Source organism: Aythya marila (genome assembly GCF_965140915.1).
Source record: "Aythya marila genome assembly, chromosome: 3".
NCBI classification, from domain to species: domain Eukaryota; kingdom Metazoa; phylum Chordata; class Aves; order Anseriformes; family Anatidae; genus Aythya; species Aythya marila.
Window position 1 is genome coordinate 19,967,681 of NC_139044.1, and position 26,826 is coordinate 19,994,506.

Genomic DNA, 26,826 nt, shown 5'->3' on the forward strand with positions numbered 1-26,826 from the left:
AGAAATCAACTGTGGACACAGTTTTATGTCCATCTGTTGAGGTGTGAAGGGTGTGCTTTGAGATGGATTGAGCTCCCAAGAGACTCTGATTCTAAACCTCAAGTAGAGTTAAGCAGAAGATAACTAGTAAGCTGTTCAGATCTGTCAAAACAAATAAATTTGTGTGTGTGCATAGACATATGCCATTATAGTTGGTACAGAAATCCTAAAAGACACAAACTCCAACACCTGTGTACCTCATGAAGTTCCTTGGTTGGAAGATGGTCAGGATTTCCCAGGAATACCACTTTGGATTAAAGCAGGTAATTCCACTGACCTCCCCAGTTCGCGAAACTGAAGTATCTTGGTAGAATCTAGCATAATTTTCTATGAGATTATTGACATATATGCAAAATTCCCTGCTGATGATTAATTTAATCTCAGGTTACCATTTATCATTCCAGATTAATATTAAAACAAAACAACCAAAAAATCCTAGACATTTTTATGTTCCAAGAAAATTAAAAAAGGGTTCAAGATTGTTGGACTACTCATCCCGAGTATGCAAAAACTTACTACTGCAGATAGTATTTGGTGCTTTACTAATTCCAATGAAACTATGAGGAAAATCCTATCCCATAATGAGTGTTGGCAGTACTGCATCCTGAAATTGTAAACTCCTGAGGCATAAACCTGTCTATAAAACTTTTGGACATCTAAGGTGCTATAAAAATAATAATGCATTCAGCTTTATGCAATTTTCAGCTAAAAATCAGTCAATCCCTCTTCTTTGCCCTCCCTCCTCCACACAGCTACTACGAAAATTTTGTTCTCTTAGGGTAATATATATACATTTAATGCAAAATTTCAACAGGAACCATTTTTATGGTCTCCTAATAAACCCTTGAAAACAGGGATTTATAATGGAAACAGTGACGGACCCTTAACTACAGTGTATGCAACTATAATAAAAAGAATTAATGTAGTCAATTTGTACTACTGTTCTCCGAACAAAAAAAAACCCTATTTCAACTGCAATCCTTTCAACAGCTGATTGGCAAGCCTGTCCATTTCTAGTCTGCAGTGTTGTCAGTTGTCTTCAACATGATAATGAGCCTGTCACCATATTCAAATAGCCCTGTGACAGCATGTTTTGTGAGCATGACGTCCACTGCAAAGGGTCTGTCAAAAAGCACCTTTCAGAAAATGAAAAGAGAATGCTTTTCTGATGATAAATCTAATTTCTTCATAGCTAAAAGAGTGAGATTTTTCATCTGATTTTGTCAGTGTTGTGTTGCATGTGTCTTCACATAATGCATAAAAATTTTCTTCTGATGCATAAAATTTTAAAGTTATCTGTAAAGACAAAGTGAGAAATAATAATCTTTTCTGAGTTCACTGGAGGCTTTGCATAAAACTGCAGTACTGTTGGTTTTCCATTAAATTAAAACTGGAGGGGGGAGGGAATGGCATGGGAGGTTAGCTTGTTACCAGAAGCAAATAAGGCTCACAGTAAAGATCTCAAAGTCTACACACTTCATTCATTAGAGTCTTCACTCTTTTCCAAACAGCCTATTAAAAAAATCTCCCTTGCTCTGTGTGGTCCTAGTTAAGTCTGACCAGGTTGCATGAAATTCTCTGGCTTTCAGAACATGGGGGCAGAACATACATGTGTGCAGAGCTCTCAAGTATTGTTATGACTCATGACTGGTATGCAAACTGTAGCGCTATATATTCCATCTTCAGCTGCCACCAGTGTCAGCTTTGGAAATTTTCACCGAGTTTTCTCTGAGACTCAGTCTACTTTGCTACATAAGACTTCCAGGACTAGGTATCCTCAGTGTAAGAAGGTAATGGCAACAAACGCATTAAAAAGGAAGATAAAGTACTTCAGTAAAATAGATTTCTTTGCATTCGTGCAAGCTCCTTCAATTAATATATACAGGAAATATACAGGTCATTAAAACTTTATTTTTCCTGCTGACAAAAGCTGACCTTAATTTGACTTCACCTTTTAGTTTTTTTTGTTTTGTTTTGTTTTGTTTTGTTTTTTTTTTTAATAAGTAACTTGAGGAATCCATGTTTAAGGGAAAGCGTTATAAAGAGAAATATAAAAATCAAAACCAACACACAATAAAGCTTTCTCTCTTGCTCTCATTGGGTGAGAAAGGGGCGGCAATGGCTGGACTTTGAAGTCTGGGGCTGAATGACACACGAACCTTGGAGAAGTTCCACTTCTAGAAGTCCTATTAACACCATGCCATTTTATTAAGCAACTCTTGTTCACTTCATCTTAAGTTGACTATTATAAAAAGGGGATACTATTGCCTATATTATGGTAGAGCTCTAAAACTTAAAATAACTATTCTCCCCCACCCCCCCCCAAAAAAAAAGTTTATAAGTTCCTGAAGCATTTGCTAAAGAACAAATATGTTGTATAAGCTTAATAGTTTTCAAAGTCAGTAAACAAGTTTCCGGAAAATCTGTAAAACCCAGTGAACCTGTACTGTTCAGGTACCAGAGATATGGATTTCCCCTGCTATCTAGTAACTACTATTCAAACTGAACACTGTATGTTTACTACTAGTATTACCTAATGTTTTGCAGGCAAGTAAGAATATGAGGTTGATGGTCATGAAGGCAACAGAAGGGCTGTACCTGCAAGAATCTAATGGGATTTGTTCAAGGTTAAGGACAGACATACTACAGGTGTGCAAGTGTGACTTACCTTCAGCACCTTCAATGTTTGCCTTTGAGAGGACCTGGACTGCTTTTGTCTTAAAACCTCCATTTTTTCCTTCCGTTTACAAATATGAACAAATATAATAGCCATATTTATTCTACCTATAATTCATGATTAAAATTATGCGTGAGTAAGGAACTTGATTAACTCAGGTCTAACAAGCTGAAACAATAAAATTTTACTGAGTCAATTTTTGGTTGTTGTTAGTAAGACATTTTATATAAAAAAGCTGTATTTTAAATCTAGGTTATACAACATGGTATTCCACCCTTGATAACATAATCTAATATACCTGTATCTAAATAAACCACAAAGGTAAGATTTTTAAACATTTACTTGAAGGCAACTAATTATTATGCAGCTTTAGACAGCACAAATGGACAATCAACATTAAACATGACTGATTTTTAAATTCTTCATTGCTCAGCTGGAGGGAAGTATTACAAGGCCAAAAAACAGAGCTGTGGACAGCTGGCTTTGTGCACTACCAGTTCTCTGCCTCAATTTTCAACCCATTCATTTCCTTGGGAAAAAAAAAAAAAAAAAAAAAAAAAAAAAGAACAGAGGGGAAAAAAAAAAAGGAAAAAAAAAAATCTAAACTGGGCCACACAAACATACAAAGCAAGCCTGGGTCTCTAGGACTTTCATTGTCTCAGGGCGTCGTCACCACCCTGAACCCTCATTAAAGCTGAAGAGATGCTGGAACGGCATTAAAATGAATGCAAACCATTTGCCGCAATCTTCTGCTCACACCATCTCCAAATGAAGGCAGGCATTGCATAATCCAGGCAGCTAGAGCTCCTGACAGGTGGATGATTTATGCTCATAGTCGGAAGAATCGGAGAGCCTGCAGAGGACACAGCATGAGCAAGGTGGTGGCGAGACAGATGCTCTCAGTGGGCTTGCAGAGGCTGGCAGGCTCCAGCTAGCTCAGGTGCAACCTGAACACTTTAGTACTGAACTCATATTGCCTAGATTCCAGCACAGCAAGATACCATTTACAATATTATGTACAGTAGATATACTATCAAACCTATCTGTGTGCTATATATTTTTCTCTGTGTATACACACACACACTATACATGTGTATATATGTTTTCCTATTTGCAGTTCAACTTACAGTGTTTATGCTCGCTTTGCACGTGCATTTTCTCCACTGAAAAAGGAAAGGGCAGATTAGGACAAATTCTGCATTGTTACTGCTACACAGCATAAGTGAAACCACCAGAGTTGAACAGATGTAAGTGGGGGAAGAATTTGGCTCTAGCTTTTAGAGAAGAGAGAGAGATGTGGGATAATGAAAATCCTCAGTGTTCTAAGAGTGTTTGAAAGCTAGGACAGAAAATGACCAGAGGAAAGATGAAAACACCTACAGGTCCAAATGCACCGGAGTATTCTAGTCACTTATGTTGAGTGTCTGCAAACACAGGAAATGTCACAATTTCATTGTCCTGCCGTAAACACACAATATTAGCAAAATATCATTAAAATGACACTTGTGTCATCTACATTTTAAATTTACTTTTGAAGTGGAATGACTTCTGCTTTGATATTTAGGTATGTCTAAAAATCCCATCCTAAACTGCAACTTTATTCCCAATCACATAATTCACCTTCCTATTCAAAAGGGAAGTATGCGTAATAGATGTGGGGATTTGAACTTTCACTCCTGTTCTGTAAGAGACCGAACTCTTAAAAAAAAAAAAATACATCAAAACCACACACACAGTAACAAAACATTATACCTGTTCATATCACACAAACAGGTAGAAGCAAATTTATTCCTCTAATAGAAAGGTAAGCAAGGATTAAATTATCCTAATTTGAGCATATCAGCAAAATAAAATGCTTTTCCTGCCTGATATCCTGTTCTGCTACATTTTCCAATCTAACCTGTTACTTAACAGAGTCTGTCGTTTTCCAGGGCAACCAAAGAGTTAAAGCATTCAAATATGCACACTGCAGGTTATCTGGGTTGAATCTGGGACTTTGCTGACTCTCAACTCCTTTCCACTTTAACAGATGGGGTCAAAGGTGGAACTGCAGATGAGAATTAAAGACACATACATCCCTTTAATCAGATAACACATTCAAAGACTTGCAAATTCCCAAGAAGCCACTTTACAGGCACGTGTCATGGGCCAGTCCATCAAGGGGGAGGGAACTGTGGAGAGGAGTTGAAATAAGAGGACTTATTTCAGCTAACCAGCATTAAAAAAGCAGGAAATTAGAGAAAACAAATGGGAACAAAATAGGATGGATTGCTAGCATTCAGAATGCCTTCTGATTGCACAAATCTCCCTAGAGAGAAACTCCAACATTTGAAGCCTTCACACTCTGCATCCAAATGCTTTTTCTAACTTCATTAAGCAGCCATGTTTAAGAATACTTCATAACAAGTATTTTAATTAGAGATGAGCTGAAGTATCTTGCCAGCGTAGATATCTTCAGCAATACCAAGATGCCCAGGAGGAAATACAGTCATTCAGCCTGGCTAGTACTCACAAAACAGTGCAGGTCGGGAACAAGAACCTCAAGAAATTAATGATTCTCTCTCCCACCTGGCCAGAAAAAGATTGCCTAGAGGATATGTGGTTGCAGCGACTACTTTCTCATCAGCATTCGTCTGATACAATTGTGGTATGAAGAAGAAAAAGAATAGAAAATCATGAAAATGAGAGAAGATAAAAAGAGAAGAAAGAGGAATCTCAAGTCATAGCTAGTCTGTGGATTTGTTCTCTGATTACTGGATTCCTTTGCACCTTGCACATCACCAAGCAATGGGGCATGTAGCATGCTCTGTAAGACAGAAAGCACCGGCAAAGAGTACACCTGTACACATAAGGCTCAAAGGTGTTCCACCTTTTTTTTTTTTTTTTTGTCTGAAAGCCAGCCAGAGATTTGTATTTTGGGGTGATGCTCTTAAGAGCTGTTGAAAAGAAGGAGCCTTTTCCGTCCTTCATCATAAGTTCATCACACATACAGCTTCCACTCTCGGCCTGAGCACCTGAGGTATAAATTAGAGCGTACATACATGATTTCAGATTTTTTTTGTTGTTGCGTCTTTGAGCAAGAATTCCCTAAAGAAATGCATTTAAACTGGTGCTTTAAAATAGTTTTCTACTTTTTAAGGTAAACATTGATTCTTCTATTTCAATATTTAGCAATCTCATTTGTCTTGAAATTGGAAGCATGTTTTCATTAAAAGTTTGAGAGGGAAACCAGCAAATGACTTGTGAACCACAAAATCTACTTAGAGCAACACCTCTCCTAACATTTAATAATCCATGGGCAGGTACCTCATTCTGGATCCAAAGTGTACTCATGTCACTCCCTAAATCATCCTACCTTAACTGATTCCACACAGTACATCCAGAATTGCAGTAGTTCTGGTGACTACAGGTACCTTCCTTTTCTCACTTTTCAGTGGATAACACTTGGGATTGGTCACACAATGAAATGTAAACTGCTATTTTCTTAAGCTATTGTTGAATTTCAGAAAATATGAAAATGAGGTACAGATCGGGAAACAGAGACTTTGGACACCATTGTAAGCCCAAGCTAGTAGGCTGTCACTAAAAACACCCTGTGGCTGCACAACTATTTAACAAATGATTTAAGACAGATCTGTTGATTGATTCAGACCAGGAAGAAAGGCACAGCCCATCTGGAAAGCCTTCTTTCAGTCATCCACTGTACTGAAAAGGAATATTAGAAAAAGACAAAGGGCAAAGATGGTGTGATAAATAATTTTGATAGGGCTGACTGGAGATGCCAAGAACAGCACTGCTGTGTGGACTACCTACCTCTTGGCTAGAAAAAAGAAAGACAGAGAAAAGTTAAGCTCATAAGTCTTCTATTATTTGCTGATTTCCAGGATCTGCATGTGTATAGCATGCTCAAAGACAACATTTTTTTCTTGCTAGTCAAGTGATTTTGCTGGAAAACATTTCTAGGAAACCAACGAATCTGCCTCGGAGGGCACAGACAGGAGGCTACACTGATTACAGAACTGTATCATGGACTTCCTTTTGGAAAGTATTCTAATTTTTCTAAATTAACTATTTTAAAAATTAACTGTTTTAACATGGACTGCAATAGGATCCTAGAGCAGCAAGTTGTTCAAATTTTGTTGTTTGAAACTGCTGCACTACAACTGTATATCAAATTGGCATCTAGAATCATTAATCTAATAAAGGACTATTGCAGGTTAAAATAAAACTACGTTTTTCATTTATTAAAGATTAATACCTATATTAAGTCACTATTATGTGAGTGAAACAGAGTCCTCACATAGTTTCACTTTTCTGTGAACTACCCAAAGAAAAAAAAGAAAAAAGGCTGGTTAGATGAGATCTATTACTAGAATAACTAGTAAGCATGGCAAAATTCGGCATGGCAAAATTTGACATGACAATTCACTGCTGAAGATGACATTTATTTCAGATTTCAGATTGCTGACTTTCAAGCACAAAAGCCATATTACAGACTGTAAACGAAATAATATTCCTGCCTCAAATTGTGATTTAGTGAGTTGAAGTGACAAAGACTGCTGAAGTTGAAGTGACTGCTGAAAATACCTCCGGCTTGAAGAAGGACAATGATTGACCATATAGAAAATTGTGGCTTAGTTACATTAACATCCCAATAAACCAAGTTGATTGGAACATTTTTTGTAGGACAGGAGAGATTAAGAAGTGTGAAATATTCGAGGGATAGCACCATGTGAGGTCAGAGGTAACAATTGCAGATGGTAATTTTAGCACTTCTTCAACTCATTCATTGCTTTGGCTGAGTGAAGAGGCCAAGAGAGTTCCTGAACCTCCAACCTTTTTGATGCCAATCCATCCCAAGCAGCAAAAGTCTGCCTGTACACCTGCCACGTGGGTTCCGCGTAGCAGCACCTATGTCATTTCAGCACTTCACCCCTAATAATCCCACCATACATCCTGAAGTTTCTACTAAGACTTTACGACTTTACACAGTGAAAAGTCTTACTGAGGAGATGCAAACAAGAATACAAAAAAAAAAAAAAAAAAAAGGGGGTTGGCTCCAAAGTGGCATTTCAGAGATACGCATTTGCATCGCTGCTGAATGTACCTTCTACATGGGATGCTTAGTCTATTCCCCTCAAAGAGAGGATGCGCAAGAATCTGCAGGCAAAAGAAAAAAGAGAAGAGTGAAGAATGCAAATAATATTAATGACACACTTTACAAAATGACCCCTATTTAATACAGAGCAGGACCCATATAGAAGAATTCAAGCACTCTGCAATAAATGGCAGTGCCATATTGATGTATGTGTTTATGGGTGGTGGAGACCAAGAATGAAAGGGAGCTATTTGTCTGAGAGCTCATGGGAAAAGATGCTGTATCATGCACAGTCCTACATCCTTCAGACTTGTCTCTACTTCCCCTTATCACTTATAATGCTGTCATTGTATTTTCAGTGCATAAGCAAACGTTCACATCCTTTTTTTTAAAAAATAAAAAATCTCAATTTCTAGGAAATTAGAAAAATACAGCTTCCTTATTTTTGGTTCCAAAGAAGACATGACAAATTAGGATGTCCAGTTAACAACCTCTGATTCCACTGATTATTTTTTTTCATCCTAAAATTATTACTTTTAATGCTATTCCAATATAAGTAGACTTCTGAATCTACAGAACCTCCTCCTCCTAACTCTGAATAAGTAACAGGTATGATATGTACACTAACAAAAACACCACAGACTTCAATCCCATTCTAAAACTTTTACGCTCCCTACCTTTAATAACAAAATAGTACCATAACCATAGGCCAAATGCCTTCTTGGCCAACATGTACCTGACCCAAACAGCTACAGTCACTAGAACTCTCACCAGTGATGGCTGTGGGAGCAGAATCAAGCCTAACATCTCATCCCAAGCAAGCTGCAGATAGCTGGGCCAGCAACAACTCTGATCTCAGACATGCAGAAGCCAGCCTCAAAAATGTACCCACCTTCACACATCTACAGAATGCCGAGGAACGTGGACAGTTCTCAAACACAGACACGTAAACCCCCCTACTGCTATTATATATTCACTTATATTGCCTCTTCTATGGAAATTGAGTATTTGTTCAAAGGAACAACTGTAAACCAAAACTGTATCCAGTAAGAGAGAAATTTGACTGTAAAGCCTGTGTCCAGTGAACTGCTGGGACTCCTCTGTTTCATTCTGGAGAAATTAGGGGGACCAAAAATGCTCAGAGTCAGACCACAAGGCAGACTGGCACAACACTGCAACACAAGCGCTGTGAGAAGTTCTCAGGGGGCTGACAGCTGCTCCTACCTGTAGGTACTTCGGCGTGATTTCTACCCCCCAGAAAGAACATCCCCACCTCCAATATTTGCTTTGCCTTGAGTAATTTTTTCATGGATGAATAGAAATGCTAGTTGCTTGAGCTCACGATAAACACTAACCTGCAGTTGAATCGTTTGTCCATCCTCATCAGTTACAGAGAGTGGCTAGTCATGAGCCATGTTTTAGGGCAGACAAATTGGGCTGTCAGTTCTAATGTCTGAGCTGGGCTATCAGGCCACATTTTGGTTAGGGGGAAAGAGGCCTACTTATGAACACCAACAACACTTAGAGATTAGTTTCTATTGTTTCCAAGGAGATTTAACAGGTCCTAGTATATATTAAACCAAGCACAGGTTGCATGAAAGCAAGAAAAGGAAAGAAAGGGAGAAGAGGCAAAGAAAAGAGGGAGTGAAAAAAGGGGAAAAGTGGGGAAGTAAGAAAAAGAGGGGTAGAGGGGAATGGAAAGGGGAAGAAAGAGCAAAAGGAAGGGGGAAAAGAAGTAAAAGAAGAGTAAAAAAACGCTTCCAAAAATACCTGTAGTAGAAACCAAACTCCCTCGTAGCACACTGAAACACAGAAAAGCCTTGATACTCAAAAGAGACTTTAACAGAAGGCACACTCCGTTATCTCTTGATGTGATAACACGGGAGCTTTGTTTAATATCCTGTATTAATGAAGGAGCTCCTTAAGTGTAATATTACAATAGAGAGCATAAGAAATATCACTGAGGTCAATGCAGTTCTATTAACTGTCATCCTGTACAGAAATATTTTCTTTGAATACCATTAATGCTTTCTCCTTCCCTTTGTTCTAATTTCTGAAGGCAGCAGGAACTTAAACTTCCTCCACAATAATTTTTGCTTTCTTCTTCGCAGACTAATGGTATTAGACTTTGAGAGAAATTTACCTTGGCAATGTCTTATGTACAGGTCTTTTCAAAAGAGACGTTGTTAGCAGGAATCCTATTAAGCAGGCTTTTTTTTGCTAGCCTCAAAACATAGGTCATAACACATTTCTAGTTATAAAGAGGATTGCTTAGTTTTATTTATTATTTTCAGAGAGAATCCATTAATCTGTTCCTCTGCGTATCATGCATCTCTTCACATAAGAGTAAACTCAAACTGTCTATTCTCCCTGCTGTATCAGATTCATTTTCATAGATTGTCAAAACCAGAAAAGATCAATATGATAATTTAATCTGATCTGCTGCCTAACACAAGCAAAAGACATTCACACAGCAATCTTTGCATAATAATAATTTACGCTTGAAAATACATATGCCTCTCTAAAAATATATTATTGTACTTGACTTAATGAAACCTCTTAAAGTTCAAAGCAAAAATACGTTATAGAGCACCCCTATTTTACTGGCTGCAAAATTTAACATATACTAAAAAAACGTTTAACTAATACATAATATTCTTCTGGTTCATTACAGTACTGTGTCCATCTAAAAGGCTCAAGCATTTTAAAAACTGTCAGTAATTGCTTTTTTTTCAGGTCAATGCTGAAGTGAAAACTCAAAATACAGAATTTCTTTACAGAAAAGGCAGATTCTGCCTATTGCCTTAACATTACCCTAGGGATGCTGAAGTGTATTTTGAAAGACTGTATAAAACTGTTCAAAAAAACTCAAGCAAACTACTGTATGAGAAACATTGAAAGAATGTGAGCATAATATCCAAACCATACTATAACGTTGTAAAGAGGATTCTTCTGGGAAGGGCTACACGAAGTCACCATTGCCAGATGACAAACTTAGAGATTTTCTATTCGTTTTTGGAGGCTGCCTGACTGCTAACATACTACCAACAGCAAAGATGCATCAACAAGAAAAGGTATATTGCCGATTTCCCACAACATAGATTGCTAAACCTGTGATATGAGCAGCCATCTAATGTAGCTCCACCAGCTTCCATTTATACTAAGTGAGGATGTGGCCTCCCATTTTTAATAGCTGGACTAGTTAAGCTTGAATTTTGTCACCATGGTTATTCTAGCTGGGTGCTGATGGCAATTTCTAAAGGCCATCTATCCTTAAAGAAAAATAGGAATGTATTGGAGATATAGTAGGTGTTTTAGTGTCAACAGTTGTGTAAGAAGTATGAACTAGCACTGTCTAGTAAGGGCTAAGACAGGACACAATTTTTCAGGTAATCTTAAAAAATGTTATTGCTACTCAATACCTCTCTTAACTGTAATTCTGAACCTTTCTATGGCATAGTGATGGATAAAACTGAGGCTGTGGCTTTGCCTACATGGAGAAAACTAAAACATAAGGAATAATCTCTTGAGAAAACAGTTGTATGAACACTGTATCTGAAACAAAGAGTAATTTTATTTTGGAATAATTACTCCAGTGGAATTATTTTGTATGGATTGTTATTCTAAGTTCCATGATAAATTTGTAATAGCATCTTCCATCACAGGTACTTAATAGTAAGCCAGTCCAATATTAAAAGGCATAAAGAACTAATGGGTGACTGGAAGTAGAATTCAACCAGACCTACTAGCAAAAAAAAAAAGAAAAAAAGGTCAGACATCTACCCATGATTTCCCACATGAACTTGCACAGTTTTACATCCAATTTCGTGTCTTAGAAAGGAAAACAAAATCACAACCCCGCTTTCTGAATCCAACTAGCTCTATAAAAAGGTAAAATTGCTGTAACACCCAATCCTGCACATGAACTTAGATTTAATTCTACCACCTGAACCAAAGTAATCACTGGCTTCTGAAGTGTTTGAAAGGCCAAACTTAAAAGACTGATTATAAAACAGCAGAAATGAAAACCAGAGAATGTTTTAAAGCACTCATAAAAAAAAAAAAAAAAAAAAAAAAAAAAAGGAAATTGTGGGTTTTTCACCTTATAGCAATTACTATATTATTTAGAGAATCCACGAATCCACTAGGGATACATTTCAAGTGTTCTTCCCTCGACTACAGAAGAACTTTTATGTTGTTTCATCTGTTCTTGTGAATCTGAGACAATCCATCAAAACATAAGCAGTCAAAGAAACGATTATTTCCAAAGCACCAACTGTGATCCTTGAAAATCTGATTTTTCATAATACTGGAATAAAATTAAAAATGGAAAAGTGTAAAATATCCTAGTTGAGTAAAGTGTACTCCACTGTACATTAATATAACAATAACCATTACCTAGGAATGTAAATGAAACCATGACACACTTATATTTGTCATGCTTAAAAACTCATTATCATCTACTGAATGCTTCAGTATGAAGCATAACACATACTCAAAAACCTCCATCCACTTAGACTTATGTTTTCAAGTAACAGCCCGTGGGCTATAACAAAACGAAACGTTCCTCTGAATCAGCCTGTAGAAATGTTCTTGTACCACTCCACAGGAGATGCAGACAGAAACCATAGTTTCAATGCCACCCCAGTTATTACATTGCTTTATCCCTCCTTCTCTAGCTTCTGGCCTCAATTGTTAAGACTTGTTGATGCTTCTAAATTATTAAGAACCTAAATAATTAAGAACCTTGATCTACATGTTATTGGCTATGACCCATCAACATCCTTGACAATAAAAGCAGAAATTCCCTGCTCCACCCTTTATCATACATGAAGGAAAATTCAGTTCCCTCCCAACGTGTGACCCTCAAGACATGGCCTCAAAATTCTGACGCTAGGTCTCTCACAGAAAGACTGGATGCTAGATGAAAACTGCTAGTATCTTCCCCCAGTAAATGATTTAACATGCAAGTGCCATAAGATAAAGCAACTATGGGTATATTTGTTATAAGTCTGGTCTTTAGACCAGTCGGCCTTCAGACCTTACCCTAAAAGTTGAAATAAAACTTAGGATCTTTTTCCAGGTACTGAAATGAATTTCACATAACAATTCACAAAATGACAATGTAATAAAGTCTTTCCAGACATGAAGGGAGGGAGGCAAAATGTCTGCTAATTGTTTCACTTATGACTTTATTAAAAGATGTTTGTTAAGGAAAATTTCTAGAAGAAAACTCCCCATCAACAGGATAACAACAGATTTCTGGAAAAGACGCATATTGGCAGATGTGCAGAAGTTCTTGTAAGGAATATGATGTTCTTCTCAAAGATGCTTAAACTTGATTTTATTTCAGGTCTGCAACTAAATTTTTTTTTAAATAGATTTAGGCTGTCAATTTCCAGGCATGCTGTGCCATCAGCATGTAGAGACTGCTGTGACAAACGTGGAGGCTGTAGCAGCAAATTTTATTATAAACTGGTAATTGAATTGAACAGGTTTACATTTGAATAGATTTACTGCCGCATGATCTCTGACATGCTGCATGGGACTGAAACCCTTGTCTATACATAAAGAAACATTTAAGATGCTCTGAGCTGAGATAATGCCTACTGAAAGTCCATGCTAATCAATACATTTACACCACTTTACACATGGAAAGAAAGAAGTATATTATCTTTCTTTACATTCTGTGCATAAAGGATGCTGTCAAAGTCAAAGCCAAAAACTCATCTCCAGTCATTCCCATACATTAAACAACAATAACAAACAACTGTCTCCACAAATACCTTCCGACTAAAGCAAATGAAGAAACCTCTATTCCAAACACAGCTATAAATTGTAGTATGAATCAGCATTGTTTCAGAAGTAAAAGTAGCCACTAAAATGGACTGGAAAACAAATCGCCCTTACAGGCTCTTTCAAGTTGTCCTGTTAGGTTGCAGGTAAGCATTATATGAAAGAATGACAAGCTAGCTCTCTTCTAAATAAACAGACTCGGTGATTAAAAGTAAGTAGAAATTGCAGTGTGTTTTGACGGAAAGACTCACACAGTAAGAGTGGAAGAACTACAATTTGCTAAGGAGGTGAGCTAACAAAGGAACCTTCCCTGCAAAGGAATTATTTTGTCATTGCAGAACTTTCAAATAAAGGGATGTACTGTTAGGGTACACAATTTATGTAATTCTGACAAAGTAAACTACTGAGGCTGAGTTGCATCCACAGACAATGATCATTTGTGCAAAAAATCTGACTCACATGATTCTGATTTGTCTAAATTACTTCAGTTACCAAAATTATGTGCAGAAATGTAGTAATTCTGTGCACAACTTTGATAACTGAGATAATTACTCATTTGTAGAAGAGCCACTTAATTTCCTCACGCAGTCCCAGAAGCTGCACACAAACTAGATTTGCAAATACATGTGTTAAGGGACATGCAACTCTGTCTCCAAAATTTAAACGTGGTCTAAACCAATTCACCCGAATGGACTCTTGGTAGCACTGTTCCATCTCCAAACAGGTTGTTCAACGTATCTGTATGATAGCTTACTATTGATATGGGATACTTAACTTATCAAAAAAGATGTTAAGAAGCACAGTCCCTTTCAAAGATGCCATGCTCAGACATTCCTTTCATTCTACAGTTTATCTAAGCATTACAGCTTTAAAGAACTGCTTCGAGTGGTCAATGACACAAGGATTTTTGGCAATTAAGGAACCTGCCCAATACCACTGGAAGAGAGGGTCAAATCCTGCCGTTCTTACTAAGTCAAAATCCCCACTGAATCTGACAGGAGTTTTGCTCAAGTAAGACTAAGGACAGCAGGATTTGGCTCACAGGATCATAGCGTCTGCCAAAGCAGTTGTACAGAACAAGGTTTATTCTTAGTAAGTATAATCCAATAAGAATATGTCTGTAGGTCCGTGATAGGCCTAATTTGCCCATCATCTCTCCACTGGTCTACGTTGTTCTTGGATTTTACCCTGATAGCTGTATACCTAAATCTGTTTTAAATTACCATCAAGCAATTTGCAAAAATTAGCCATTTATTAAAGCTGACTTTTTAAGTACCATCAAAACAAGATTGTATGGGACTATTTTAAAGTGGTTGCTTAACACAAAGTACTCTCCACTGGAGATAATATTTAGAAAGCATTACATTGATTTTATTTTAAAAGGTTATCTTGCTCAGAAGTCCATGGCATATTCTGTTATTCTTTCTTGGTGGTTACAGTGCACTACAATAATAAACTATGCAATACATGCACATAGAAGTGTATGAAGTGCACATAGTAGTGCACGTGCTTTAGCAGCAATAGAAGTGCATGTCAGGCAACCAAGAATCGAGGAATTATGTCTTTTTCTAAGGCAGATGAATCACGTTCCAGGTGAGAAAGCACTGTTCCTTGGAAACATTCTCTTATGTTTATCTATTTTTCAGTAACTTCAAATTGTAACTGATGAATCAAAACACCCAACATATACTTACAGTAACAGGCAGAGGTTCTCACATGCTTAGAAATAAGAGGGGTAGATTCCCCTTCTGTATGCCAGTATTTGCCTAGTTACAGCAACTTCAGTAGTAATACTGAAGATTTATGTTTAATTCAGAAGTAACCCTTTTGCCTGTCCTAATGGCATGAAGAATGAGCAAAAACAAGAAAAAGAGGGCACAATGTGCAGTTCTGGTAGAACTGGGAGAGACTAACAGTAGATAAAGAATGGAGGAAAGGAATTTTTGAAAATTCATGATGTAAAAGTGTGAAAGAAAATGACAGGATATTTTCTGATGACTATTCTATTAGTTGTCTACTGAAAGAGAGTGAATATGGGGGCACATTTTGCTGTACTCCAACTAAGACAAAATGTTCCAGAGAAGATGTACTACACATAGATAAACCTTGATTCCTTAGCTGTCATTTACATCTGTCAGGAAGAGCAAGTATACACGAAAATTGCCTTTACAATAACCGATCAGAACACTCACCTATCTCTCTTCTTTCCTGATTGCCCTACAATTGTTGCATGCATTTGCAGAGTTACGTATTGACTTGATCAGTCTTACCTTCTTTCAGCATGCCAACTTTTAGACACTTCATGAAGCGGCAGGCTTGGCAGGACTTGCGTCTGCGCTTTGTGATTTCACATTCATTTGTTGCTGGGCAGCTGTATTCTATGTTACCTGTAATAGAAAACACAGGAAAAAAGAGGTATTCAGAATCACTAAATAACCGATAAACTGGATATACAAGTACTCGTGCAATTACCATTGTGCTTAATTTTGGAATATATGAAGAATAAACAATTCTTTAAAAAGGAAGCACCTTTGAAGTAAAAATAAAAAGCCAAATTAAATGACAATATTTTTGATATATGTATTTTTAATTTAGACAGCTATATGTAAAACAAACAACCAAACAACCAAAAATACCACCATAATTGATGAGAGTCTGCATCTGGGTCCGTACATGAACACATGGTCTCAAGCAAAATCCTTCGCATTTGTTATTCCTGCTGGTAGGATGTGAAGAGCTGCACACACCTGGGCTCCTAACCTGAGCACTCCGTTTCCTGTTGTTCACCACTTTCATTAGCCTTTCTTTGGACACAATAAGAGAAAGTGACTTTTGTGCTTTATTGCACAATCTGCTGGAAGAGGTTCTACAGAACTTCTCCCTTCAGAAGAGCAGACACAGTGTATCAGACAGTGCTCAGCTACACTGATATCACTGCACCTAGCACATCCTACAACTGCTTGGTCAGACCTCGTTGCCAGGGCATCTCCCCTCTCTCTGCTCTTCATACAGAGTTCTTGTACTGACAGGCATCAGAAACAGAATCATCCTTTGGAAGTTGTCAGAACAACGAAAACTGGGGGCGATGCTTGCCTCTGTCTCTTCCAACCCTCCTTAAGGCCTAGAACAAGCCACATCCTTAAACGTGAGCCCTCCGTGGCAAAGCACCGTTTCAATTTTTTATTACTGTTTCAAACATATTATTTATTCTCAAAAATAGAAGAAAAGCCTGAAAATGAATGCAAAAAACATGTATGAGTCATTTTCTTCACATTTTTTCAAAACACATCTTTGGGAATCCAAGTCCACATGAGAGAATGTTTGTTCTCTTTTGTCCTGGTACCACTGCACTTTTCATAGAAAGCTAGAAAGCTTAGCTCAGCTTATTCATCTGCCTAGCCATGCATCCTATTGCCCATGACTACATTCAGTATGACAGACTTTGCAGCAGTCAGAAGTTTTATCAGGAAACTGACTTTCAAATACAGTATCTTCACCATCAGCCTGTCACATCTTGCTTTAAAGGTATTTCTTTACTTTCTAACCCTTTCCCCCTGTGATTAAGTGCATTAGTATCTTAATGAAAATGCATTCTGTTTATTGCCCTCTTGGGAAGCAGGAGGTCATCACACCAAATGCATAAATTGTCATCAGAGACAGTCCAAGCATAATTGCAATTTTGCTGCTCCATGTTTGCTGCACTCGGGGTCCGTCAAAGTCCCCTGAAACATGCGCAGGTTCTAATAATTAGCATAGAGCCTGCCTGGGACCACAGCATTGATGAAATATTTCAGAGTTAATCACACTTTGTAAACACTGATTTATATTGACTACCTTTCTCCAGACTGATGTCTCCTCATTAAATATCACATTAGTGGATTGCAGGATTGCACAAAGACTCAAATGCTCAGCAACTGCTAATTCAACAGGAAGTAATACTTAAACAACTTACATCTATTGAGAATGGGTTAAGTATTTATGATAAAGGACGTCTGCACAGTACAGTGTAAGTTCTGCTAATAAAACCAACATACTTTGCACAATCATTTCAGGCATTTGCAGGTATTATTCCTCCTAAACTCTGCTACAGTTTGAAGTAACAATGCTGGCAAATAAAATGGGTCTTGGCATGGCTAAATACAAACAGCTCTCACTGACAAAACTTAAACTTCAGTTTAGCCGCCTTCTCCTTCCTTAGCTCCTGAGAAGGAAGTCATTTAAGAAACTAAGGATATGCTGGGTAGGAAATTTGGCTGGACTTTTCCTGCAGACCTTCCTCCTGAAATGCATTAGCAAAGTTTGAACATAATACTTCTAGAAAGATGTGCAGGAAGGGATGTAAAGGGCAAGCTTAAAAAAATACATTATCTTCTCACACTCGAGTGAGGTATTTTCAGTAAAGCAGAACCACTATGCAGGAAGACCTTCAAAGGCTATCACAGATTTTGCCTGATTAACTTCATCGTGTTGTAGTAACGTATGTATTACCACCCTCAATTTAAAAAAAAAAAAAAAAAAAAAAAAGAAAAGAAAAAAGAAACAGGAAATCTGAAGTGTTTTGCACTAGATCAAAGACGATCTTTGCACAAAGTCAAAAATTACGTTGATCATAACTAAGATTAAGATTATGACACAGCACATCAAGTAGCAAAGCTTTGTACTGAAGCAAGAAGAGCACTTGCACTATTGACAAAGCCTTTGTGCAAAGGCACAGGTGACGAAGATACAGATGCCACCAAAAAGCAGTTTTGAAAACAAAACAAAAAAAAAAAATGAAAGCAGGGTTGCTTATTTCCCTAAGCAAACTCTTCCAATCCATATCCTGAAATTTCAGCTTTGTTCAAAACCCTGTGAACCATGGCAATGGTCTATAGTACGGTGCACATTATGGGCAGACAACATAATGGATTTTCTCCAAATGCCTGTCACCTAAGGAACTTTAAAATGAGCTATTATTCTCATCACTTCAATTCCAGAAACGTAGCTTAGACATCAAACCTCTTCTTATCAATTCAGGCTGCTTTACTTTAACGAATTATATTATACAGCAGATGTTAGGTCCTAATTTTTGATGCTAGAAAACAGCATTTTGGAAAAAAAAACTTGGAAGAAGTTGGAAAAAGCTCCTCCAATGAATGCAGTGGAATTACAGTAACTGGATATTGCTTCAACAAAGATCAGTGGCCACACTTGATTCTCCTGAAGTGTTTCATTATTTTAAAATATGGCTAGAGTGCAATAACAGTTCAAGGAAACGAGAAGTTTGTCATCGCTTCAGATATGAATGCAATATCTTATCAAATATTTGCATGGATAGACTTCTCCCTACTTTTAGTCAGTAAGCTTTCCTTAAAAAAAGAAAAAAAGAAAGAAAATTTGTAATTGATAGGTACATGAGTATATACAATACTAGAAATATGTTCTACCTAATGTTCTAAATATTAATTATTTTTGATTAAAAAAATTACTGTGTTGCAAGTCTTCAGAGCTCGCACAGTTTATTTACTTCCATATATCAAAAATAAACAAGTTAAGTGTTTAGTAATCTGTACTATCTCACAATTACATTACCCACAGATAATAATCTCAGATCTGCACTGTATTTCAATGAGAATGATTGAGAAGGAAATTCTGCCATTTACTTGCTTTTGCATGGTGCTAGAGGCTGAAACTGAGCAGCTAGCAAGAATCTAACTTGAGTTTGCCCAGTCCTGTCAACAGCTGGAGAGGTAGCCGTATTATATGATGAACAGGATCAACATGGCAGCTCTGAATCCTTAAACTGGGCTGACAAGAGCAATAGAGCAATTTATAGTATCTCCTGGCTGGTTTTCAGAAAGGACTGGGCGCTGATTACTTATTTCAGAGTCTTTTGTACAATTAGTTTGCAGGCAATATAATTTTCTCACTTACTCCTTAATAGAATCTTGCAGCTTGCTGGCTGATAGAATAACAGTGGATATGTAAAACTCCTGCCTGAAGTGCCAGAGGATAATTTGTATATTCCTTTCAGTAATGTAATGGACTTCTACAGTTTGGCAGTTAAGGGGCTGAGTAATGTAAATTAGCATGACGTTTGAAAATAAAAATATATGTCAAATCTTCACTCCCCAAACACATTGCACTTTGCTATAATAATACAATGGGATTTATGCCTGAGACCCTTTTCTCCCGCTATGCCTTGAGGAATATTTATTTTAAAACATTTGTTTTATTCTCTGAATTTATTAAATGTTACTATCTCGGCCACAAGATGTGAAAATTTTTCTAACACTTCAGGCCTATCAAATGGAACCAACTTACTAAAAATAATGCCATTTGATCTTAAAACAGCAAGTGAACTGCTAAAACTTTCACTGCATAACCTGTTCTCTGCTTTCAGATGCTTCAAACTGTAAGATCTTTACACACAGCTCAAGAACAAGTGGGCCAACATACCATTTTTTTTCATTTCACAGATCATGTTCCAAAGTTACTTGAATGAGATGCGGGGTCATAGTAAAACTGTAATTATATAGGGACATACTTAATGGCTTTACAAGCCAGGCAATTGACTGGACTCGGGTAAGATTCTCTGGACCATTTTGGCCACTGCTTGCACAAAAGTGACAGTGACGTGGGTCAAGTAGTTTTGGACCCTCGCAGTAACACGGGTTCAACCAAGAGGGGGCCACTGAGAACACAGTGCCTTATGCCTTGGCATCTCATCTCAGACAAAGCTCTTGTCATCAACAATCACAGATACCTGAAATGAGGAGCTGGCTGTAGATACTGGCTGCCATCTGTGGGACAGGCTGAAACAAGGGTCCCTTTTCCAGAAATATTGACAAGAATAGAAGCTGCAGACAGCAAATCTTAGTAGAAGCTTTATTTGCCTTTTCACACTGTGACATTTGACATTATAACACCAAAGATGCAAACGGATTGCTACGAGCTATTGGAATATGCCCAGGAAATCTCTGGAGAAGTGAAAGAGATGAGGAAGTCTGAGATGAAGGGTGAAAATGTGTTCGAAGGAGTACCCATGAGACCTCACAAGAGCAGAAGGAAGGGTGACAACATCAGTACTGAAATATTTATTGTGCGAGAATGCAGGTCCAAATGGAAAAAAAAGGGGGGGGGGGGGAGGCAGGCAATTAATTATTCCTTCAATGTGCTGAATTCTATGCTATAATCTGCTCATGGAATAGTATTTCAGTATTTATTTAGATTCAATAGTGTCCCATTTACCTCCCAAACTCTCTGAGTCTCTGTAACCTAGTATCTCTTTAAAAAGCATTGTATTTAAAAATCAAGTGTTAGCAGAAGTTCCTATATCACTGGATTCAAGTCTTTCTGCAGTGAAGTTCACCCTGGATACCACTGTCATGCTCTGTTTTCCTGGATCATGTAATCAAAGGAACATACTTTTTGTGAACTGGTATATATGCAAACTCTGGAAAATGAAAGGTAACCATGATTATGGCAGTACTCCTTCAGGGAATTAATAAAAGACGGGTCTTAGTAAGAGAGTCAGGAGAATCCAGGCCAACACAGAGTGAGCAACACTGTGCTAGGTGATGCCATAAGTAATCCAACCAGAACAGAAAAAGATCATGTCCAGAGAAACTGAGGAAGGACAGATGCTGACAGAACTGAAGAGAAATAGCCTAACTTTGGAACTAAGAACAAAGTAAAAACGGGTGGACTTAAATACGTATTTGATGTTTATAGGTCACAGCAAAGCTGAACTTAGGAAAGTAAATATATTTTCTCTCAGGTCAAAATTTTAGTTCTTCTAGACTGTGGTCCTTATTTTGTCATCAAAACTCAACTGAATATAAGCATAAGTAAGTACTTCCACAAGTAACAGTTTTCATATTTTTAAGGTCTCAGAAACGGGATCAGGCTGGAATGAGGTTGAATTTGAACCTAAGCAAATTCAGTTTTATCCGACAAATCCTTAAATGGATTCACCTGATACTGTAGACAGCTCTATGAATTATAGACCTATGAATTCTGCTACATGTCATCTGGAGCTGATTAACCCTGAAGTTGACTGTATTCACAATTCTTCAGCCAGATGACTTCAGGAACAATATTGCACATGCAGTTACAAAACGTTTAAAAATTTGATTCCCAAATGTCTTTCCATTCAAAAACTCAAAAAAAAAAAAAAAAAAAAAAAGATAGGATCATATGAGTTATGCTTATGTCTCTGATGCTTGTGTTTTCTTTTCTGGTATAATAAGAAACTCAGGAAAAGCAGCCACTTTTTAAATAGCTCTAAAGTACAAGGTGGTATTTGACAGAAGTATACAGCCAGCTTAGAAGTACTCCATTTCAGATGAAATCACTACATTAAGTTGTTTAAAACAAGCCACTGTGTTATGTTACTGAATTATAGTCTACTTAGAATTTCTAAAATGCATTTTTATTGCTTTTTCTTTCATTCCTAGAAAACAACATGAATGGAGATTTAAAACAGTAATGTAAAGGTGATGCCAGTTGGTCTGACTACATGATAATTTTTTATCAGATGCTTATTTTAGATAGATAGGTGTCCAACATCATAAGAACACCATAATTTTCACTATGCAACTGATAGTGGTGGGTGCTGAACGCTATTTGTAAAGCTCCAAGTACCTTTGGTCCCCACTGGAATCAACCACTATTTTCAACAGAAGTCAAGGGAATTTAGGTTCTCTTAAAAAGGAATCCACAGCCTGAACACCTGTCCACCCAACCTGCCTTTCTCCAGAACTGATTCCCTGCCACCTGGGAGCCACTGAAGAGCTGTCCAACCGAGAAAGACTGAACAACCTGAATTTCGTCCCTGCTGATATTATACCTAGGCCAATTCTGTATAACTTTCCAAGGCAACATGGAAAACTGCCATTGTTTGCCTATGAACAAAGAGAACATCTCAGTCTCTAGTTTTTAAAAAGCACTTCCACAGCAGTTTGGAGAAAAAAAAGCTATAGTAGTACTAAAATAAATTGCTTGATAGCTGAGACCTCACATGCGTTTAGTTTCAACCTAGACAGAGCCTCTTTGGGCTGGAAGCTTTCAGAAGTTTGTTTGTAACAAATAGAGATTCATGGCAATGATACATAGCATCATACCCGTTATTATTCATTAACCACATCTCTCTGAGGATTTCTGATGTATTTGAAATAGCCATGCACAGATCAGGATCCTCACTCTTATTCCCTAATAATCTAAATACAGCATATAACGTACCAGGCCGTAAGGAAAGCAGAGACAGTAAAAAGGATAGGGCCATCTGTATACTTCTGTCTCTTCGGTTCTCGGGTTTCGGTGTGTTTATATTTTATTGTCTCATCTTGTTTGGCTGCCATAGTTACACAGTGACATTACGATAGGATGAAAAGATGTGTTGGAAGTACTTGCTTGCTAGTTTGCTAGTCAAGTTTGCTAGTTTGCTAGTCAAGTTTGCTAGTTTGCTAGGCCCGTATACACAGAGAAATCAGAGGGAAAGGGAAGATCTATCACTGCTTGCTTAAAATATTCTTTGAAAGAAATGCTGATGCACAGACTTCTACTTATATAAGGAAGGCAAATGATTTAATCAGGTAATGATGGATTCAGGTGACATTTAGTGTGAGGTTCACTGGAGGGCTGCCATCTTTGCACCAGAGCCAAGGTCCACAGACTATTGCACTCAGATGCAAGCCTCCACCCTACCTTTCTATAAAAACTAACCTTAGCTACCAGTAAAGATGCTGAAAAGCCATAAAGTCTTGCTTAATTTGCTTTCATTTCCTCCACAAAAATGATGTGCAGAATTATTACAGGAGTCAGCTTTGAGAGATGTAAATTAACCTTCGGAAGCCACTTTGGTCATATGCAACTTTGAATCAAACTTTATGCTGCTCATTTTAAATGTCAGTTTATCTGAATTTACATAGCTAGGTCTAACTTCCCTGATTAAAACTTCCTGATTAAAAAAAAAAAAAAAAAAAAAAAAAAAAAAACAACAACTAACATATTGCTAGCATATTTACTGTAAAGTGTTTGCAGATTTACAGATAAACACAGGTAAACATTGTAAAGAGGGTTGAAAAACCTGAACACTAAAGAGATTAAAAGCAACTCTGATAATCAAAAAGGTGAACAAAGCACTCCTAGACAGGAACTGCTTTATCTAGCTCCTAGCATGGGCAGGCTTTGAAGACCACAGGAACTACCTTATGGCAGAACTGTAGAGCTGAAGACTTTTAGGTAATCAGCATAAAATGAAATGGCAGATTTGATCTAGTTCACATAATGGTGAGGTGACCAAAAGACAAGTATTTCCAAGATAGAACATGTCTTGTTTGTGTTAGGAGATACCAACAGGCACTGACTCTCGGGCATAAAGCTCTAAAATAAGACTGAGGGTACGACTGTAGTAGGGCTTCTTACCACCTGTGCTTTACCTACGCTGTGTATAAATGGACTTCTGTCTCAATAATGTTCAACCAGTTTTCCCTGAAAAATAAACAAAAGAACCAAAGCCCTGGAAATACAAGGACTAGTGAAATATTTTAGCTTTTGTGGAATAAATTCAAACACTGTCCAAGGGGGAAAAAAAACAAACAAAAAAAAAAACAAAGCTGTGACACTTTTGCAACATCACCTTCTTACCAAGAAGGCAATATATCAATACCAAGGGCTTTTCACACTGCCTTTTCATGCTAGTTTGAAGACAATAATACTGAATAGTCCAAAGACAATAATCCTTAAGAGCTGGAAGAAAGCTGTCTCAATGGAGGCTATTATTTTAGAGAGAAAAAGGCTAAAGTAAAACAAAATAGCAAGCTGTTTTTAAATTAACTCCCATCATCCTTATACTGAAAGCAAAAGTACCCTTTCCATCCACTTACAGGAACATTTAAGTAAAGCACTGAGTAATTACATATTATTAATGCAAAATATGTACTTACTAGCCTTTATGATAACTGAGCAAATAAAAATGATGAGAAACGTATTTACACTAAATATTCACTTCAAAATATATAGTAAGCGCAAGACAGCTGGCTGCAGACTCTTGTGTTCAGCACAGAGGACAACTGAAAATCCTTTTTTTTTTTTTCTTTTAAATGAAAGCTTGGAGTTTTCAAGATAATACAGTACACAGCAAAAACTGTGGAGAGACCCTAAAAATCAATGGCTCTGTAACTATTTTTAGTTCTTGCTATTTTCTACTGTCCCTGATGCTAAGCCACTTTTGGGGAGATTTGGCTGTGTATGTTTCTGAGAGACATTTGCAATCAGCCATCATGTAAATTATCCCAGAAGCAAACAGAGCTGCAGCTGAGTATGAGGCTGAGCAGAGGACATCCAGTTCTCTCAGTCCCATATGTCACAAGAGGGGGCAAAGCATCATTACATTCTGCTATGACCTAGGACGACAATGACTTTGTATACTCAGCTGGGATTTTTTGTTTGTTTGTTGTTGTTTTAAACCAAGTAATTTCTTGTTTTTATTGATTTCTTATCAATTTTTATCATAATCGATACATTCTTTACCACAGCACCAAATTTCCATATTTGTGTGCTATGTTAAAAAAAAACAAACAAACAAACAAAAAACATTCAGAATAGAAAAAACCTCTCTTGTAATTCAAGGGAGGGCTCATTTACTTTTACTTTGAAAAAAATTACCAGGCATTGCAAGAGGCACAAAGGAGAAGACAAGAAAAGCATCAGCCAGGAATGGACGTTTTTAGACTAGATTGCTATCTAGTCTAAAGGTACTTAGAATCTTCATTACCCCTTAAAAATACGTGTATAGTCCAAACTAGAGTTAAAATCACTTCTTATAAGGGGCTACTAGGTATCCCACGATGTACTACTTCAACTACTTCACTTCAGTCTTACATAAGATGTCAGTGGTGCACAGACACTGTGCTGGCTCTCTGAACAGCTGCCTGTGGCTTGCACCTACTGAGATCTGAAAAGGCTTCTTTGAAATGGAAAGAATGGAAAGAATCCCATTGACTTAGTGGAAAGGACACCAGGCCTGACGTGAACACAGATTTGCTTCACAGTCTAACTTTGTCAGCACAGCCTTGCTCTCCCAGAAGCCAGGGCAGTTTTGCCAATGACCTCAACAGAAGTTGCACTTCAGTTCTACAAGTCTGTGCTAAAGCAAAAAAGGTTTGGTAAATCAAACACATTCTTTTTCACTGAATCTACAATAAATTACCCATCACAAGTAAAGCATTAGGATTTCAAATAAGCAACTCTTTTAGCTAAGATAAGCTATTCTTGCATAAGAATAGTTACAACATTTGATTCTCTTTTTACTCTGCTCTACTCTTCTGTATTTATAAATTTCTCTTTTCTTTTTATCCTGTTTTCTTGTTTGCACTTACTCAGATATCAACCTGTTTTAAATACAAGCAGAACAAGAATGTGAGATGAACCAGGAAGGGAAAAAGCAGGGGAGACTGACCTCTAGGAACAGGAACACAGACTAAATTCTGTCGTTTACAGAAAACAAGGCTCAGGGGAATTCTTCATGCAAGCTCAAAAGGTAAATATTCAAAACATAAGGAGTAGCTTTTTCTTGTATACATCGTCACCTACCACAAACGATGGTTCACCATCGTAAGTAGGATTCACCAAAGCAAGCAGCTTCTGTTATTTCGGATGGTATCTGAAAACTCTCAAACCTGTGTGACAGCTGAGTCAGCACCATTACGGAAGAAGCTACCATGACATTACGATGGTAACATTGTTCCTATTCTTAGTTTCTTCATTATTGCTTTTCCATTCAATGCCTGTGTTTGCCTCACTGCATTTTTTTTTTTTTTTTTTTTTTTTGGTCTTTACAACACTGTCACCTGCTGATGCAGCTAGTGCTCTAGCCCTACTGAGACTTTTTGCGCAGCTGCCAGTTCTAACTTGAGCTGTGTGGCCAAGTCCAGGTTGCTAATCCGGAGAATGACGTCTCTGTCTTGTGCTTCCATGCCCAGAAGCTTGCTGTCTGCGGTGTGGTGTAAAATTGCAAGCTATCTATTACTGCCAGAAGTCAATACTTCATTCAGTTAAAGGTTTTGTTGCATTTTTTCATGCTCAGAATATGACTAAAATAATTGTGCATTAATTCAGTTCTGTAGGATAGCTATTACACAGCAATTAAATACCATTTATAAAATCAAAGTTTCTAGTTGAAGTTGCCACTTGAAGTTTAGCAGACAGAAATACTGTCTGCTAAAAAATGTTT

The 26,826-nt window shown here is 37.4% G+C and overlaps 1 protein-coding gene across 12 annotated transcripts in view; it reads right to left on the bottom strand.

Annotated features, from left to right (window-relative positions):
* The window catches only part of ESRRG (estrogen related receptor gamma), a 402,038-nt gene that overhangs the window by 95,495 nt on the left and 279,717 nt on the right, over positions 1 to 26,826 (bottom strand). For all 12 annotated transcript variants that reach the window (XM_082756554.1, XM_082756559.1, XM_082756557.1 and 9 more), the window contains one exon: positions 15,881 to 15,997. In XM_082756554.1, coding sequence (XP_082612680.1) covers positions 15,881 to 15,997 — 117 coding nt within the window. The remainder of the gene's footprint in view (positions 1 to 15,880; positions 15,998 to 26,826) is intronic.